The 18,679-nt window shown below is 42.0% G+C and overlaps 1 protein-coding gene across 6 annotated transcripts in view; it reads left to right on the forward strand.

The window, feature by feature from the left end:
- The window catches only part of PHF21B (PHD finger protein 21B), a 179,351-nt gene extending 163,489 nt beyond the window's left edge, over window positions 1-15,862 (forward strand). For all 6 annotated transcript variants that reach the window (XM_033058293.1, XM_033058294.1, XM_033058289.1 and 3 more), the window contains 8 exons: window positions 1,879-1,930; window positions 3,106-3,182; window positions 5,841-5,895; window positions 8,887-8,909; window positions 10,269-10,427; window positions 11,115-11,190; window positions 12,291-12,394; window positions 14,608-15,862. In XM_033058293.1, the coding sequence (XP_032914184.1) occupies window positions 1,879-1,930; window positions 3,106-3,182; window positions 5,841-5,895; window positions 8,887-8,909; window positions 10,269-10,427; window positions 11,115-11,190; window positions 12,291-12,394; window positions 14,608-14,832 (771 nt within the window). In that variant the 3' untranslated portion in view covers window positions 14,833-15,862. The remainder of the gene's footprint in view (window positions 1-1,878; window positions 1,931-3,105; window positions 3,183-5,840; window positions 5,896-8,886; window positions 8,910-10,268; window positions 10,428-11,114; window positions 11,191-12,290; window positions 12,395-14,607) is intronic.
- Window positions 15,863-18,679: the final 2,817 nt, after the last annotated feature.

Below are 18,679 nucleotides of genomic sequence, written 5' to 3' on the forward strand. Positions count from 1 at the left end.
AGTCCCTATAAAGCAAACTCTTCCTGTGTTTAATCATGAGTCCACTTGTGATGGCTCTTCATATTTAGATATGTATTCAAACAACTTCAGCATGAAGAGAGGAAATTATTTAACAAACACTCCAGTACACAAATTTCAGTTGAGGCATCAGAAAATGTGTGCTTTCCCTACGGTTTAATGTTGGGGTAATGCAGGAATTCTGCACTCCATTGAGAAAGCACACATTAACCATTCCAGCTTTCTGGTTCTCTCCCTAAGTATTGTTATTACTTTTGCTCACAGTGCTGAGAAGTATCCTGCCACCTTTACTTTTTAATGGGGCTGAGGTGAATCCTAATCAGTTGACTAATTTTCTTCTCAGATTTGAACAGTGGATCAAATATTCATCTTTTCCTTCAGATGTGGGGCCCCCACTGTGCCTGGCTGGTGTTTCAGGCATGTGAGGAGTGAACATTACTGAAATCAAGGTGTGACATGCAAATGAACATGTGTGTGTAATTACCATAGATATGGAAGGCAGAAATACAGTGAGAATATATATTTAAATTGCCAGTGAGGAAATTCTACACCACCATTTTTTAATTTACCTGGAGAGTTGGAATCTCCCAAGGTTGTGGAAAGGAAATATTCCTGTCTTACATGGGTGTTAGTTCACTTGTTTGACAAAGGTATTTTCACAGATGCATGAGCAATAGAGATGTTCAATCCTAACCTTCTGATTTTGATGAACCCACCCAATAGTTAGATCTTTTCATCTACAAAATAAGGATATTTTTGCTTTCACAGTTTCACTAAGTGGAAGTCAGAATTGCAAGGGAAATTGCAGTTCTGATGACTTACTAGTTGATTTTATCCTGAACTGAAATGTTGAATCATCAGGCTTTTCTCAAAACAAGATCAGACTAATTTTGACTTGGAAGTGTTGAAATGCGTTCTCCTAACACTCTTTGAATGAAACAGAATGTTTTGACCTTCTACTGCTCAAACACTGCGTTTTAGTAGGGCCTGAATCAAAACATTTTATTTGAGGTATAATAATTGCATCTTCCTATGGTCTTTGTACACTTCCTCAGACTTGGACTGTAGCTTTGCTTGCTTGGGTTTCCTAAGAGCTTGAATTTCATAGTCAGATTGTCTCTCCTGTGGAGAATCTGCTCTAATACTTGTCCTATCACTGCATCAGCATGTTCTGAAGATTTTTTAGTATGTGTATATGTTTTGTGCATGTATAGTTTACAAGAGTTGTGAGTAATATTTTAGATCAGATTCCTCACTGCAAAATGAGTTCACCAGTGTCAGTGGGAGATTTTTGTTCACTCCTCATTGAGAAAAAATGTTGGATCAGTATATGTCTTCACAATCCATGCACACGATGTTATTTTTATATCTTGGAAAGAAAAATTTCTAATTTTTTTGTTTTTTTAGTGGGAGGGGACTTTCTATACACTTCTGATGTGTTGTTTAGTGTTGTACAGTTCATATGTGTTTCACTTCATACAGCTTGCTCATATCCAATAAAAGCAGTGTGCCATGTCCAGATCGTAAAAATAATGCAAAATTACTTCACCAAAGAATGGAGTAACAATCCAGCGAGTAATGTGAAATTGAACTGATTGACTGAATATTGTTCATGTGCTGTGTAGGATCAGTAGTCATTTAGCATTGACTTCAGACATCTTTGAATTGCTAGAGTTTATGCAGTCATACTAGGAGAACCAGGAATATCTCAAGCAAATTTTCAGTTGAAGTTCTTTACATTGCTATGCATTCAAATAAGATACATTTCTAAGAGACTTTTATTCTGTCAATGCTAATTTTATTTATTTTCTTACCATGATTATTGTAGTAGAAAATCTTACTCATTTATTTTCTCCTTAGAAAATTGCCTTCATGGTAGCACTAGGACTGGTTACAACAGAACATTTGGAAGGTAAGACAGCATATGTTGATTTACAGCCCAGTTTTTGAATGAAATATTTTCTGTTGGCTTCTCTGCCAGAGAACATTACTGAGGATTGTGTTGAGATGGCTCTTGAATCTCTCCAGAGAAGGAGATTCCACAGCTTCTCTGGGCAATCTGCTCAGTGTTCTGTTACCCTTTTGGAAAAGAAGGCGGCGGCGCTTCCGCGAGCGGCGGCGCTTCGCGAGCGGCGGCGGCGCCTCCGCGAGCGGCGGCGCTTCGCGAGCGGCGGCGGCGCTTCGCTCGCGGCGGCGGCGCTTCCGCGAGCGGCGGCGGCGCTTCGCGAGCGCCGCTTTCGCTCGCCCCGCCGGCAGGGCTGCCGCCGCCGCCACCAGGCTCGCCGGCCACCCCCTCCCGTCTGCACCGCCGGCGCGTTTCCTCGCCCTGGCCGGCACTGCAGGCCCCCGCACCGCCGGGCTCCCCCACGCTGCTGGCCCCGATTATGCTGGGCTTCCCCCGCTGCCAGGCAGCCCCACCCGCCGGCCTTCCTGCTTCTGCCATGCTCCCCTGCACTGCTAGCCCCAGTTCTCCCGGGCTCCCCCGCCATGCTGGCTCAGGCTCTGCCGCCCTCCCTGCCCCGCCCTGCTGGCTCAGGCTCTGCCGCCCGCCCCCACACTGCTGGCCCCGCCTCTGCCAGGCTTTCCCACCTCTGCCGGGGCCGGCCGGGCTCCAGCTTGGCTTGGGGCTGCCGTGGGCTCTCACTTCCGTGTTGGCAGCTTTTAGAATTTTGTTAATAGATTAGCCGCCCCGGAATATTAGCCGCACTTCCGGGTTTCCACCAAATTTTTGGTCAAATTGGTGCGGCTTGTATTCGTGAAATTACTGTACTTTGAAGACTCTCTGATGATGTTAGCTGAATATGTGTCTGAAGAGATCATAATAAAATTCTTGTAGGGCAGCAGAAGTCTACCTTGAAGGAATTAAAAAATAAAAAATGCCTGTGAAAAATGGATAAGCTTATTAATGTCCAACCTTGAACTGCAGCAAATATCAATGCTGATGCAACCCAGTTACATCTTAGAAACTGAAACAGAGCACAAAACTCAAGGGGCTGAGGGTAAGATCATATTGCTTAACAAGTTATGTCTACATTTTTCCCTGATGAATGAGAAATACACAGTTCATATTCCTTTCCATGGTTACAGAAATCCAGAGCAAGCGTCAGGAAAGAAAGAGAAGAAGCACAGCAAATCCAACCTACAGTGGACTCTTGGAAACAGAGGTACTTTACCATTCACTTATTTTACCACAGTTCTATTTCATATCAATAAAAGGTCTAAGTGTTTCTTATTACAAAAATATATACGAATGCAGAACCACAGATACTTGTAAAGAGATACTGATGTAGAAAAGAAAGAAAAAAAAAATCTCAATGACTAAGCATCAGGTTTTCACCACACAACATCACTTGATCCAAACAAGAATTCATCTTAGTTTTAATAAAGGCCAAAAGGACTAAATTAATGTGGCACCTAATTACTCTTTTATCTACAAAGACAGTCCCTTTAGATCATAACTGGAGATCAGTTATGTGCATTGCTATTTCTCTTATCTTGTGCTAAATAATAAATTGAGATCTTTGCTTTTTTTATTAGTGACATTCATAAAAGGGGTGTGTTGGTTTAAGAATCAGTATGGTTTGCAAGGGGTGTAGAAGTCTGCATAATAAATATTATAATGCATTTTTAAAAGTAAAATGCTCTGGACAATCTCTATTGTCTGTTGTGCTTACACGGTTGCATTTACAGTAGTATCACAATTTGGTCCTGTGTAATATTGGATTGCAAACTTGGTGCAAAAGCAGCATATAACTTATTCTGAATTTTTTCTTTGTTTCTAGACTAACATAAATACATTTATTCAGCTAATTAAAAGTTCACCTTTAAATTTCAGCACAGTTTGGGTTTACTGGGTGGACTTTCTGAAATGAAATGAAACTGAAATTAAACTCAGTTGCAGCCAGCTCTCCGTTTAATCAAGGCTTCTCCGTGTTCCGAGTCCTCTAAGACTAAGGAAAATGATTGTTCTTTATTTGGGCATAAGTGATGCAGAATTTCTGGTATGCCAGTATTTCAGATTTCTGTCTTTGTTGGCAGATAGCAAACAGATGAGGCTAAGAAGAAACCCACTGCTGCAGTCAAACTACTGAGTCTCTTGACTGTTCTTTTTTTTGAAAGCATTGGAAATTTTTATACTCCAGAACAGCTCTGGGCACTTAAGTTCTTCAGAATTCCTCAACTATTTTCTTCAGTGCAAATACTGATGTCCATATGTGCAGTATTTAACATGGTAGGAACTTTAGCCTTGCTAGCATTAAATCTTTTCATCCTGATTATTAAAATACTTGCAGCAGAGTTTTGTAGTTGTAGCCAGATTGGTGTTTGTGACAAACTCTGTTACCTTGGAGCAGAGGTGGAAGATGGCCTGCTGCACCCCTAGTTCATACTTCTCATCATATCTATTCTCAAAAGCATATGCTGAAATGAAGGATGGCATGGAGAAAGAAATGTCTGTGAAAGACTTCTCTGGCTGATCAGCTGTGTCCTCATTAAGAGCTGTCATTAAGCACTGACCATGGGGAATGCCATTCAAGTAAAATGGAGGCAGATGGTTTTTCCCTGATCAATTAGCTGCTCAGACTGATTTGCTAATCAGTGAGTTGAGGTATTTGTGGCATTTCAGGCATTTTGGTGCAGTTTAATTTAGTCTACTGAATGGTCTTTAATTCATGATTGTTTAAATTGAAGTTGAATATAAATTAGACTTTTTATTTGCCAACACTTCTCAAAGTGGCAGGAGCTCAGCATTTGTAGTGTTGATACTAACTTCGATTGCAAAAATGTGTTCACGGTCTTATGTCTTCACTTGAATGGTGTGCTTTTTCTTTTCAAGGCTTTGTTCTTAAAAAAATGAGATAGAATTTTATTTTCCTACCCTCAGTAGCCTTTTTTTTTAGCAGAAAAGGCTTGTTTCAGGCTGGTTATTTTTTGAAGAAAGAAACATCTGTTCAAACATCTATTCATTAAGTGGCTGGCAGGCACCCATCTATAAGAGAATAGTTTGTTCACCACAGAATAAATAATTTAGTAGCAAAACCCCTCTAATTTTCTTCCAAGAAGAATCTAGCAACATCTAATGGAGGAAAATGGTGCTGTTTCCAGTCCTTCTGTACAAGTATTAGATGGCTCAGAGCAACAATTTGGATTGTCTAGACTATTAATGAAGCCTGGCTTGCTATTGACCACCGCTTCTACCCTCAGACCAGGCTGGCCATGGGCTGCATTAGATGAGTTAAATATCTCAGACAGGTTTGCAGTCCTCTCTGTAAGTTTGGTGATCTCAGCAGACTGAAATCACTGCCAGCTCTTCAAGGTCCTGCACATTCACTTCTGAAAAGGAATTATTTTGCCAAGGCACTCACTCATTGTTTGCAAATGCAACATGCTCCTCTGAACTGTAGGCAGGTGTCACAAAAGCAGTAGTGTTTTCCCTGCAGGTGAGAAATCCGTCACCATTTCTATATATGTAAATAAAGATGTCATCTCACAGCAATAATTTTCCCTTATGGATGTTGTCAAGCTTGGAATTGCCTTGCTCTTATCAGCCCATGCAACATATCCTGCAACCTCATCAATAACATTTACAATTTGTATTTCTCTCTTCTTAACAAAATCTAATGCACAGTAAACTGCTCTATGAAAATCTTGTTAGAAAGGTAAATCATGCAACTGTTTGTCTGACTGTGTCAGTGGTCAGTCTGAGCAGCTTTTGGAGAGCTGGTTAGGTATGAGCTAAACCCATGGAGATTGATAATCTGAAATGTAAGAGACAACCAGAGCACTTTGCAATGACACGTGGGTTGCTTTCTTTTCCCTTGTAGCGGAAACGCCTTGCATCGAATTATTTGAATAACCCCTTGTTCCTTTCAACAAGAGGTAAGCATATTTTCAAATGAATATAGTACTATTCTAACGACATATTAAAAATGTATTAGTAGAATTTCATTAGTTACTGTTAGAATACCATAGGGCATTACGTTGTGTAATATCCCTGGTTTTTTAATATGGAATGAAAATAGATGGTTTTCCTGCAAAAACAGTGGGAGGATAAGGCCAAAGATCACAATTGTATAGAAATGGATTCGAAGCCTCTGCAATCAGTGGGAAATCTGATCTCTGGCACTTTAAGCAACATGCAGTGAGAGAACTGATTGAAGAAAGTAGTGTTGCCAACTCCAAGTCCTCAAAAATATATATTGAAAAATAATTACTCTTTTAGGCTTTTAATTTGCCTCTTTCCACCAGCTTTAAGAAACTTCTCTCTGTCCTCAAGCACTAGAAATTTCCCACAACTTTTGCTTCAATAACAAGGGCTGAAAACCAGCCATAAATCTAGACCTGGTGAAGTTAAAGATGCCTTCCAGTCTTGTATTTATAGGAACTTCAAATTTGAAACTTAATAGTAAATACCTTGAGAATTGACAATTCAGAGGAACCTTTTGGGGATGCTGATGATTAACTCATGGGAAGGAACACATTTCAGGGAAAAAAGTGCAACACAGAGATGACAAAGAGTTGGGACATGTGAGGTGAAACACAAAGAATGTTGAGTATAGTTTAATTCTTCAGACAAGATCCATGTAGTGTTCTAAGGAAGAAAGTGAGAAACCTGTAGTTCAGAAGAGGAGACAAAGCTAGTAAAGAAATTTGATTCTGTCCTTGCCCTTGTTTTGCCTTTATAACTTATTCTCTACTCAGATGCATTGGAGGTAAGGGAAGAGACACCTTTTCGTAAGTTAAATATTATTTCAGTATTAGGAGCATTTGCAGGGATAATTACAATTGAGGCATGAAGTTTTGACAATTTTTCAGTATTTACTTGATCACCCTGTCAAGTGTCATGTTTAGTGCTTGAGATTCTTCTTTCTGCCTCTGCCTTGACTTCTTGCACCATAGGAGCACCACCTGAAAGGGACCGGTGCTTCTCTCTGCCTTCAAATATTTTAAGAAGTTTAAAACTTTGTAGCAATAGTAAGATGAAAAGAGAAATAAACAAACTAGAAAAATTCCCCATGATGTCCAGGAAACAGCTGTCATTTCTGGAAATACAGAACAGGACAATTCTTGCAAATTTTGATCAAAATGTTAATTAATCAGGATTCATTTATATTAAAATATCTTAACTGAAATGAGGTCACATTCCCTGACATGTATCATTTGTACAAAAGATTAATCAATTATCAAACCTCTCTTTATCTGAATAACATTTATATCCCCTGAGTAATCACGGTGTCATACAGTGGTGGATCTTTGTGTGTATGGTTTTGGGTATGAAGTAACATCTACACATTTTATAGGTCTGTGATTATTTATGGAACTCATTGCCAAAGTACAGTAGTTTCACGAATATAAGCCGCACCCCCGGTGCCTCGACAATGTTGCTGTCTTTGTCAATAGATAAGCCGCACCCCGAATATTAGCCGCACTTTCGTTCGTCGCGAGAATCCGTGCGCAGCTTTCACAAACTGGCCAATTAGTAACAGGATCGCGGCATAGCGGGCTTTACTGGCTCAGGGCGGGGCCAGGCAGGCTCGGCCCGCTCATGGTTGCTGACGGGGCCGGCCGGGTGGTGCTGCAGCCGCCGCCGGGCTCACTGGCCCCCCTCTCCCGTCAGCACCGCCCCGCCGCTGCGTTCACGTAGTCGCCCTGCCGGCGGGCCAGGCACTGCCGCCGCTGGCAGGCATGCCGGCCGCGTCGCCGCTGCGTTGTTTACGTAGTCGCCCTGCCGGCGGGCCAGGCACTGCCGCCGCTGCCAGGCATGCCGGCCGCCTCGCCGCTGCGTTGTTTACGTAGTCGCCCTGCCGGCGGGCCAGGCACTGCCGCCGCTGCCAGGCATGCCGGCCGCCTCGCCGCTGTGTTGTTTACGTAGTCGCCCTGCCGGCGGGCCAGGCGCTGCCGCCGCTGCCAGGCTCGCTGGCCGCCCCCTCCCATCTGCACCGCCGCCGCGTTTCCTCGCCCTGGCCGGCACTGCATGCCCACGCACCGCCGGGCTCCCCCATGCTGCTGGCCCCGATTCTGCTGGGCTTCCCCCGCTGCCAGGCAGCCCCACCCGCCGGCCTTCCTGCTTCTGCCATGCTCCCCTGCACTGCTAGCCCCAGTTCTCCCGGGCTCCCCCGCCATGCTGGCTCAGGCTCTGCCGCCCCCCTGCCCCGCCCTGCTGGCTCAGGCTCTGCCGCCCGCCCCCACACTGCAGGCCCCGCCTCTGCCAGGCTTTCCCATCTCAGCCGGGGCCGGCCGGGCTCCAGCTTGGCTTGGGGCTGCCGCGGGCTCTCACTTCCGTGTTGGCAGCTTTTAGAATTTTGTTAATAGATTAGCCGCCCCGGAATATTAGCCGCACTTCCGGGTTTCCACCAAAATTTTGGTCAAATTGGTGCGGCTTGTATTCGTGAAATTACTGTACACTACAATTCTTGGAAGAAGTAGAGAAATTTATGGAAGAAAAAAATCAATCAAAGCCAGTTAAATATAAAAAGGAAGATGCAAGCTCAGGGTTAGGGAAGCCTATAAACTGGCAGCATCAGAAGGATGCTTCTGGGTTTATTCAGTGTTTGCTTTGTTATTGCACTCTGCAGGAGTGGCAGCACTGTGTGCTGTTAGCAGAGGGCATGGGGATTTCTGAAAATTTCAAATACTATGACATTTTAGCATCAGACTTTTGAACATGGGATCCTGCAATGTACATTTTTAAATCTCAAATGCTAATTCCACTGCTTGCTGTTATATTCTTTCTTGCCTGCATAAATTTGGCAATGTCCTGATCTCCCATGCCACATCTTGATTAAAATTACGCCCAAAGCTGAGAACTAGCTACTACTGCAGCAATGTATTTTCCACTAATCTTCTTTCTGCCCTTCTTTTACATGCTAGCAAATGAGGATTCGTTCTGGAAGGTATGTGTGGCAAAGTTGGTGTATTAGCAGTGTCTTTCTCATCACTGTATATTCAGTGCTTGCTTCTAATTACTGTAGTCCCTTTCAAGGTATCTAATTGCAGTATTCTCTTCTCCCACTTAACTAAATCTTTGAGTTCTTCAACTAGAATTTCAAAGAGATGAATTCCTGGGCTTTCACATGCAAGACATGTTTAGTCCCTTTGTTTATTCCACTGACTGAGAAATTGCTAGTTCAGATTTATGAGTTTAATGAAAATTTTATAAGAAAAATGAGGAACCTCTTTACTTTGTAAAGATTAAATCTCTTTACATTGTGGTTAAGATTAAGATCCTTTGTGCACATAAAGACTAATATTTTGGAAAGTGATTTTTTTGACAGGACTGGTTTAGAATTAGAGTCTACCTAAAACTGCCATGAAATTTAATTACTAATAGTAGTTTAATAGTAATTTTTAATTAATTTTAGTAATTTAGTATTATAGTATTATATAATAGTAATTTAATTAATTTTAATAAATTCCTAAAAATGAAAACATGCTTGTGAAATTAAAAGTATATGAAATTACTATTCTACTTCCTGGAACGCCAGTAGGAAATTTTTGATTTTTTGAAATGATTCACAAGGTATGAGAGTTTCAATACCAGTGTCTCTTTTATTAAAAAGAGTAATTAATGTTGCCACTGGATTAGCACAGCAGTCTACTACATGACATTGTAACTTTGTTGATGAGTCGTAGTTCATGTTGTGTATTGCTTCAGACAAAGACCTAATCAGTCTTGTTGGAGAAAGGTTGCCAGGGCAAGTCTGAGCAAAGAACAATTAGTGCCAGGGAGAAAGAGGCCAGAGGAGTTCACAAAAGAGGATATATAGCCCAAGGCTGTGCTCCAGCCTCCTGTTTCCCCAGCTGCCTTTTGAGGCAATGGGCATGAAACACGGAACTGTGCTTCTGCCCCGGAACCCTCTTCTTGCTAACTTCCTTCTGCTTTGGGGATGAAGGACAAATGATCTCCGCATTAACTCTGATTGAGGACAGAGCCATGCATGGGGATACATGTGTTGTAGTAACACTGGAAAAGAAAATGTCACAATCTGGCTATATTCGTCAACTCTCTCGTGTTTGATTAGTTGGGTTTTATGTTTCTGTTTCAATTTATGAAACTTGCTTCTGGCCCATTTATTGTTTGTATTTGTTGCTATCATAAATCTATTATTTCTGTCTTCTGTGTCTGTCAGGGTCCTTTTGACAATTAGATTTCGTGTTTGAAGGAGCCTGTCTGCTGCGGTAGAGGCTTTGAATGCTGTATAGAGAGAAGTTCTCAATGGATTGACTTTACCCAGAGCACCCTTCTCTTGCAGAATGAGATCCATCATGATGAACACTGCACTGCTTGCAAGTGTGGAGTTAACTTGCAGCCCTGTGGCACATGTCCCAGAGCATATCACCTCAACTGCTTGGACCCACCCCTCAAAACTGCACCCAAAGGGCTCTGGGTCTGCCCAAAGTGCCAACAGAAGGTAAGCTACATGGAGCATGGTGTACCAAGAAAGGAAAATGGGACACACCTCGAATTTGTGTACCCCTAAACAAATCTAACCTATGGTTGTAGCTGAGTAGACTACATTAGACAAAGAAGTACTGAGAGGTTTTTAGTATAGTTTGCAGTGTTGATTTCTGGTATTTTTCACCATTCTAGAGTTAGAACATACAAGGAGTGCTGTAGCATGCCTGTAATTGCTAAGAATTGTCCTCTTAAAATTTCTCTTTGGTTCCTTCAGCTCCTTTCTTTGCAGTAATGCCACCAACATGTAGCCAGACAAAGAATGTAAATCTTAGAGATGAGGGAGGCAGTGTCAGAAGAAGACACTGTTCACCACTGGATTTGAAAGGTGTGAGGAGAAAAATTCCTTTTCTTTAAATCACGTTTGTTACACACAACTGTGTATCCCGGTTATGTGACATATGCTAAACTGTCTAGTTGCTGTGAATAATGCTGATTGCACAAGTAAGAAAAACATTACTAAAACACTAGAGTGTCACTAAAATGTAGATTCTGTGCCATAGAGTTCCTTGTGCTTAACCTTAAAACCACTTTTATGTTCTGAGACAAGGACACAAGACCCTGCCAAACTGCAAGGCTGGAACAAATATTAATGTGTGGTTTTTTTGTAATCCTAACCATTTATTGTTTCCTGGGCTTACAGGTGTTAAAGAAAGATGACAATGTGCCATGGACTGGAACTCTGGCTATTGTTCACTCCTACGTTACTCATAAAACAGGTAGGGATTAACTCAGCCACTGACAAGGGATTCCTTGTTCATGGTAGACAGTGCCATTTGAGTCCTTAGCTGTAGTACCAAAGTAGTGTTACAATGCTGCCAGGTCTGATGGTGTAGGTCATAGGGCCATAAGTGACTGGGGAGAGCGGATTTTTTCTCTCCTCTTTCCCTTGGTTTGCTTCTTTGCCATCTTCTCTCTGTAAGGAAGTTGAGAGGGATCTCTCAGGAACTTCACTCTCTGGAGGAAGCTGTCATTAAAGTGGTGCCTTCCCCAGAACAGTGCTGAAAACAGGATTTTGAGGCAGAATCATTGTGAGGCAGAGACAGGATGAGCAGAGCCATGTCATCGGGTGTGTAGCACAATGCCACACTAGTGTCCCAGACACCACAGCAATACCAGCTCCTAACTGTTTCAGTGTAGTATAGCAGCCACTTGAGTCACATGCTGTGTGACAACTGTGCATTGAGCATTATTCTTTTTTAATTCCCTGTTGCACTATTGCAATAGGCTACTTGGGACATCATATTTGTAAGGACCTTTATGAAGGTCTGACACAGTTGTAATTGTGCTTTTCTGCCAGGGTCACTAACTATTGCCATTCCAAGGGCTGGCCTCTTCCTAAATACCATTCACCTCTTTCTTGGAGACTTCCAGGATCACATGTGGTCTAAGGATACATTTTAATTCACCTTAAAGGTGCACTTTACCTTTTGGGTTGTGCTAACCATTGACATAGACACATGCACAGAATCCCAGAAGTATTTAGGTTGGAAAAGACCTCCAAGTTTATTGAGTCCAACCTGTAATTGATCCCACCTTTTCAACCAGCCCAGAGCACTGAGTGCCATGTCCAGTTGTTCCATGGGCACCTTCAGGGATGAGGACTCCACTACCTTCCTAGGCAGCCCCTTCCAATGCCCAATTTTAGTGAAGAAATGCCTGCAAACAGAAACTCCAGATTTCTTTGGCTGTGTCTGCTGACAAAAGGCTAATGAGACCTTAAACTCACTATGCAAAATACCTGCTTCTGCTTTCTGTCCTCAAGCACACACTACATCCTTTTCTTAATCTCTGCATCCTTAATCTTATTGTTCCACAGTCAAAGAAGAAGAGAAGCGAAAGTTATTAAAGAGAAGCAGTGAGCTGAAGAGTGAGCATAGACAGTTAGAAGAAAAAGATCGACTTCTCAACAGTGCAGTGAAGGTAGGACACCTGATGGGGACACAGAGTCTCCTGAAGAGATGTTTATAAAGAATTTAAGCCCAGAAAAATGGTACTTTGTGGCTAGAAAATTATTCAAGCTCCCAAGCAATAGATTTTCAAGTGTGAATGTATTTCTCTCTGAGGAAGTGCAAGTGCATTTTATTTATAAACAAAAACAAGCCACTCTGGCAGGCTGAGGAGGAGAAATCGCTTGAATTCCTGTGACAAAACACACACAAAACTCCACTAATAGCCATGGCTACCTTCCTTGTAGTTGCATCCATAGCTCTGAGCTTCTCAATGACTTCAAGGCATTTCCATCCTCTAGGGGAAAAGTTCAGCCACAAGCGTGGCCTCCAGTGGTAGCTGCTTGTCCATTAGCTCAAACCTCTTGATATTAAGTAGAAATAACCATTTTTTCTGAATGTTGTAGCATCACTCCATGACTGGACATGGACTATTTTGTCTTTCCAAACTAATTTCAAAGCTCAATGTTGTCTGGAGGTATCTTCCATACATGCTGTGCTGTGAGGAGCAGTCTCTGGCTGAATGGGCTGAATTCAAAGTCTAATTCCTACACTCCATGGCTGAAGGAATTATCTGGGGCTACCTCCCTCCTGAGAGATAGCTGTTAGTTTGCGTGGCAGCCTCAATAAATATTTGACACTTCCTTACCTTGAAAGAAAAATCAAAGTGGCAGCTGCAGAAGTAACTGGTCACTGCTGGTTTTACCATTGCAGTTATCCAGAGGAGGCATGTTAAAATATTTATCATGTAATAGAGTGGAAGGAAAAGCAATAACTTATTAAAAGACATCACTGTATATTCTCTGACCATGTGTATAGCACTAATGGAACCACATGTGTATGTAGTAGGTAGGAGAGTGCAGTGGGCTGAGGAATTTGGAAAGAAAAGCTGTCAGCTATCAGGTGTGTGTCATGGCTGCCAAAATCAGTAAGAATTTCTACCTAAGCAGAATCAAGTTATTTCAGTGGGCAACACTTATTTAAATAGTAATATCAACCAATGATTATATTTACTGGAAATGGATCCACTTGAAAGGAGAAAATAAAATAAAGGTGTCCCAGCATAGAACAATTTCATGCTGACATTTTAACAGAGATTTATGTGAAAGAGAACATTCTCATACACCCCACAGCTTCAGTGTTAAAAACAGAACATAATTTATCTTTCATCTGAAATTTCACGTCTCTAAACCAATCTCTGAGCAGCTCCACACAGTTGCTTTCCAAACAAGTTGATTTTCAAGTGAGCATTTCGCCATTCCCCGGGACTGGAGAATCCCCACCCCTGGGCAGTCTGTACCATAGACAAAGAGAAGCAATCTGCAGACAAGTAATTGGTTTGGTCAGAATTCTGGGCACACTGGGAGGAAGAAAACAGGTTTCAGGTATTAGAGGCCACTGTCCCCTTTCACCTTGCAGACAGACTCAGGGGGTGGGTCTGTCCCTCACAGAAGAATGGGGTTGCTGGATGCAGCATTCCAAGGGTTGGGAAGGGAAAGGAGAATTACTGATTCTTCCCGTCTCTTCTTGGAGAAATGGAGGATTTGGGATGCCTTTGTTTAGCTCCTGCCCTTGTGTCCATTTGATTGGAGGTTTTTATTTCAAACCATTCAATTTGGTCACCCTGAGGGACAAGAGTTTTCTTTTGAGTGCTCTGGTGTAACAGTTGTGTCTTGGAGTTTTCTGCCAGAAAAATGTTGATATCATGTTCAGTGAGATTAATGCATCTTCACAGTGCCTATTCCCTGAAAAGTGTGGCACATATGAAATGCATCCTGATGAGGTTAACCCACCAAACATCTATCAGGGTCCTTTGGTAAGAGTGAGAGACCTGAGTGGTGCCTTCTGTATTTTCAATAGCACAACTATTACACTCTCATGCCAGGCATCTCTGTGGAGTGCAGAAGGTATTCCTGCCAGGCTATCTACAGGATGGAGTTGGAAACACCCTCCAAATGCATTTCGCCTGGGAAGAATATTGTTCCCTCAGACAACTGATGCAATGTGTGCAGCACTGCTAATTACTCCGTTTGTTAAGCTGTGGTTTTGCTTTCCCCAAAGGAGAACATACTTCATTTGAGCAGAATGCGCACCCAAGGCACCAAAGGCTGTTTGGAGAGATGTTTTACACCACTTTGAATGCATTCTCAGTCTTTCCTTCTCTCTCCCCTTCTCTTTATTTGACAGAAATGCTTAGAGCTAAAAACCAACCTGATGGCCCAGCAGAAAGAGACTCAGTCATCACTGGAACGTCTCAAAACCCTCATTAGACTGATACAAAATGAGCAGATGATTCAGGTTACCATGACAACCACCACCACCACCTCCCTGCTATCCATCCCCTGGATCAAACCCTCTGCTGCCTCTGCTGCCATGCACAAAGCCTTGCAACCATCCCAGGGTAACAACTGACAGGAGTCGGCTGAGTGAGGTCTAAGGAAGGGGCGACAGGAAACTTTGTGCACGTGAGCAGAGGAGAGATGAAACTGGAATAAATGACAGAAGGGGCAGTCTCAGTTTTGATACACTGGCAGAGCAGTCAGCCCAGTTTGTAGGTCACTGTGGCAGCAGGTTCCCACAGAGTGGGTTGTGCTGCAGTTTCGTATTTGCCAAGACCTTCAGTGCTTATGACATTTTGTTTTGTTATGTTGGCCTTAATGTGTTTATGACTGAGGATGAACAGGAAAAGCATGGCTGATAGGAAACAGGATAGCCTTTTGTGGTGGCACACAGGCTTTCTGTTCTAAGGGGAGAGGAGTTAGTGAGGGATTAGAGAAGTAGTTGGGCTGAAAGCTATGTGTGTGGGGGGGAATCAGTGAGATAACCAGAAACTGAGCTATTAGCACTTGAAATGGATTGTTTTCAGAGGAACAAGTTTGGCTCCATTTTTTCAGGTGACTTGGAGATGGGGTCATTGTGACCAGAACAGCATCACGGACACTCACAGAGCCTTGGAAACAAAATATCTTTTTTTTCTGTATTATTAGACTTGAGAATTGCAAATATTTAAATAAAGAAACTGTATGAAGTTAGCATTTCTAGTAAAATATTGAAGTATTTTCATGCTGATGCTTCTGTATATGCGTTCCAAAATATTTTAAAAATACGACTGTAAAACTCCTTTTGCAGGTCCTTTTTACTTATTTTGCTATCAGTGTATTTTTCTCATGGAGTTTTTGTGCAAGGTTTAGCATCAACCATAACAGTGGATTTCTTCGACAGTTTGAGTTTCATTTTTAAAAATTATTATTTTGTGGTTTTCTGTCTTTTTGTTAATTTTGGATTCTTTTTAAAAGAAAAAAGCAAATAAATATTCTGGGTTTTGTTTCTTGTCAGTACAGATAATATGCCAAAAAATAACTTAACATTTTTGTACTGCATTTTTATTGTTAAAGACATGTAACTTTTTTGGTTTGGTTTGGTTTGGTTTGTTTTCTTTTGTTTGGGGGTTTTTGTTTGGTTGGTTGTTTTTTGGTTTTTTGGGGTTTTTTTTTTGTAGAAATGTCTGCTGAAATGGTACAGCAATTAAAAAAAAAACTGCCTCAAGGGGTTGTTTCTCGAACTGGAGACTCAAACTCAAGACTTCTGGGGAAGGGCCAGGGCATGGAAAATTAAAAGGGTTTGGGAGGATTTTGTTTTTGGAAACTTGATTCCTTTTTAACATTTTGTTGGATTTTAGCATATTTGGGAAGTGTTTAGTATTAGCCTGAGAAAATCCCAGTGCACTTGCTTGTTTTACTAGCTGGTCTTCCTGATTCTGCAAGCTCCTGCCTGGTCTCCTGCAGCTGCCTGGGAAGGTGGTGATGGACACCCCGTTTTTCTCAGCTCACAGTCCCCAGTGCCATTGTCTCTGTCATTATGAGTTCTCCATAAATTAGCACAACAGGTACTTATAGAAAGCCACAAGAGCAGGACACAAGGCTAGTCTCTCACATCAGCATATCACATGGTGCCGAATAGCCTTTTTTTGTTTTTAATTTTTAAAAAAATACACATGAGGGACTGGCTTTTTCTGCTGCCCATCACTAGGCAACACTTAGTCCCTTCAACCATTTTCACAACTCCGGGAGAAACTGTGCAGTATTATACAAATCTATTTTAATACACAACACTCGATTGAACAAGATTTTTATATTCTTTTATTGATGAACAAAGTGAACTAGGTAAAACACAGTTGTTATACATTGGTTAATGTATACAATTATGCATTCTGAGTGGCTTGCAATGTAGATGTTTTCAGGTTTCATGGTTTTTTTTCCTTCTCAGACAAATAAAAAAAAAAAAAGGAAAAATGCGGAAGGTTGAATATGTGGAGAATTTCTGAAAAACTGTTAAAAGTAGTTATTTTGAAAAGGGGGCTGTCCAGTGGATAGTGTGCATAGGAAAAAAAAAAAAGTGTTTGTCTTAAATATGCCAATGTAGTTTTACTTCTTTATGATGCATTAAACTTGACTGACAATTTCCTGGCGTTGTTGTGGTGGTCTCTGCTGCCGAGGGTCACAGCATGGCCTGCTCTGTCCCTGCTGAGGGCCCCCCTCCCCAGCCAGACTCTCTGGGAGGAAGAAAGTGCTGGTGCTGATTTCTCCGCCACTGTGTTCCATTTTCAAACTTAAGCGCTGCAAGAATGAGTACAATGCTTCCCCCTTGCTTTCTATCAGGTCCAGTCTCTTGCTTAGCTTCCCACCTCTTGGAATAATTGCCAATCTGCCAGACACCTGGGCTTTGCTTTCATACCTGCACTCTCAGGTGCTCTTCAAACATGTGGTGACTCTATTTTGTAAGTAATTTACAAATCCCTTTATAACTGTAGTAAAGAAATAGGGAGAGAGGGCCCTTACTGGGGCTGGCTGGTTTCTGGCCAGTGGAAAGGATGTAATTTCTTCCCAATAAAATTAATCAAATTAAAGCAAAACAGCTTACAGCTGCATAAAACCTGCCACAGTGGCTAGTGTTATGCAGAGCAGAAACAAGGTTGGGGTTTTCTTATCAGGGGTAGGGGAAAGGGTATTTTTTTGTCTGGGAGTGTGTTGCCTTGTCTTCACCTCCTGGAAGTATTACTGTTTGATTTCAGGCTGCAAGAGGCAAGGGAGCTCAGCATTTCAGTCATGCTTCCCCTAGAGCTCAGCTGCCCCCTCCTCCCTCTCAGCCCCTGCTACATGGAAGGCAGGCTGACTTTTCCTAACATTGCTTCCAGTATTAGAAGACACCTCTCCCCCATGCCAGAAAACTCTACAAATCATAAGTCATTGTCATCATCATCATCACCATCATCATTGTCTGCCACCACCCTAGCCTTTAAACTCAGTGCTGTGCTAACAGACAGGAGCCATTTACAGAGCTCTGCATGCTGCCTTAATAATTAATGCAGTTTCAAGAGAGTGCAGCCTGGAATCTTTGATAGTATATTAAATTGTGGTTTTGGTAGAGTTTCAAAGGAGTCACAGTAGCCTCCATGTCCCTTGCTGGCATACAGACATTGTCTTTGAAAGAAATCAGGACCTGCAACCAGTTTCCCCTCCCAGGTGAAACTTAATTTTACAGCTATGCCAGACTTCACAGCTTCAGGGCTCTTTATTTTACCATGACAAATTGTTTTCTGTGCACAGGACTTTTTCCCATGCCATAAGTCATCTTGCAGAGGATCTGCTCTGCAAATAGCCATTTGAATGAAGCATGTTGTCTCCAAGCCTGTCAGTTTTGTGTTTGCACCTCTTCAAATGTAATTTTGTGTTTGCACCTCTTCAAATGTAATTTCACCTATTCCTCCTCACTGTCTCTTGTCCCTCAGAAACGAGAGGAAAAGGAGCACTTCCCTCTGTTGGGAAATGATACAGAATGAGCAATTTTTGTGTCAGGATCTCAGGTGTTTCAAGGTTTCATATATTTTAGAGGGAGAAGTCACTAGGACCTAAACGCTCGGAAGTCAGGAAGCAAAGTCAAGACCACTCAATTTTTTTTTTTATTTAGTTTAGAATCACAGCAGCAATTTTTGCAAAATGTTGCAAGATTATTTCACAATAATGTCAGCCCAGCAAGCAGCTTCTCTCATGGCAGACTTCTGTGTAAGGATGGCAAGATAAATTACAGCAGCTATATCAGTTTATTCCACATGCCAAGCAGTTTTCTGGTAGTTTGGTGGCCTGTTAGGATCACTTAAATTTTAAGAAGAATGCATTAAAAACTGATATGCACTTTTTGTTCTGTCTTTTGCATGTCATCTGTAGTTGGAAATAAAGTCATTATGCTGAAATGAGTGGCA

This window comes from Catharus ustulatus, chromosome 4 (assembly GCF_009819885.2).
Source record: "Catharus ustulatus isolate bCatUst1 chromosome 4, bCatUst1.pri.v2, whole genome shotgun sequence".
Lineage (NCBI taxonomy): Eukaryota > Metazoa > Chordata > Aves > Passeriformes > Turdidae > Catharus > Catharus ustulatus.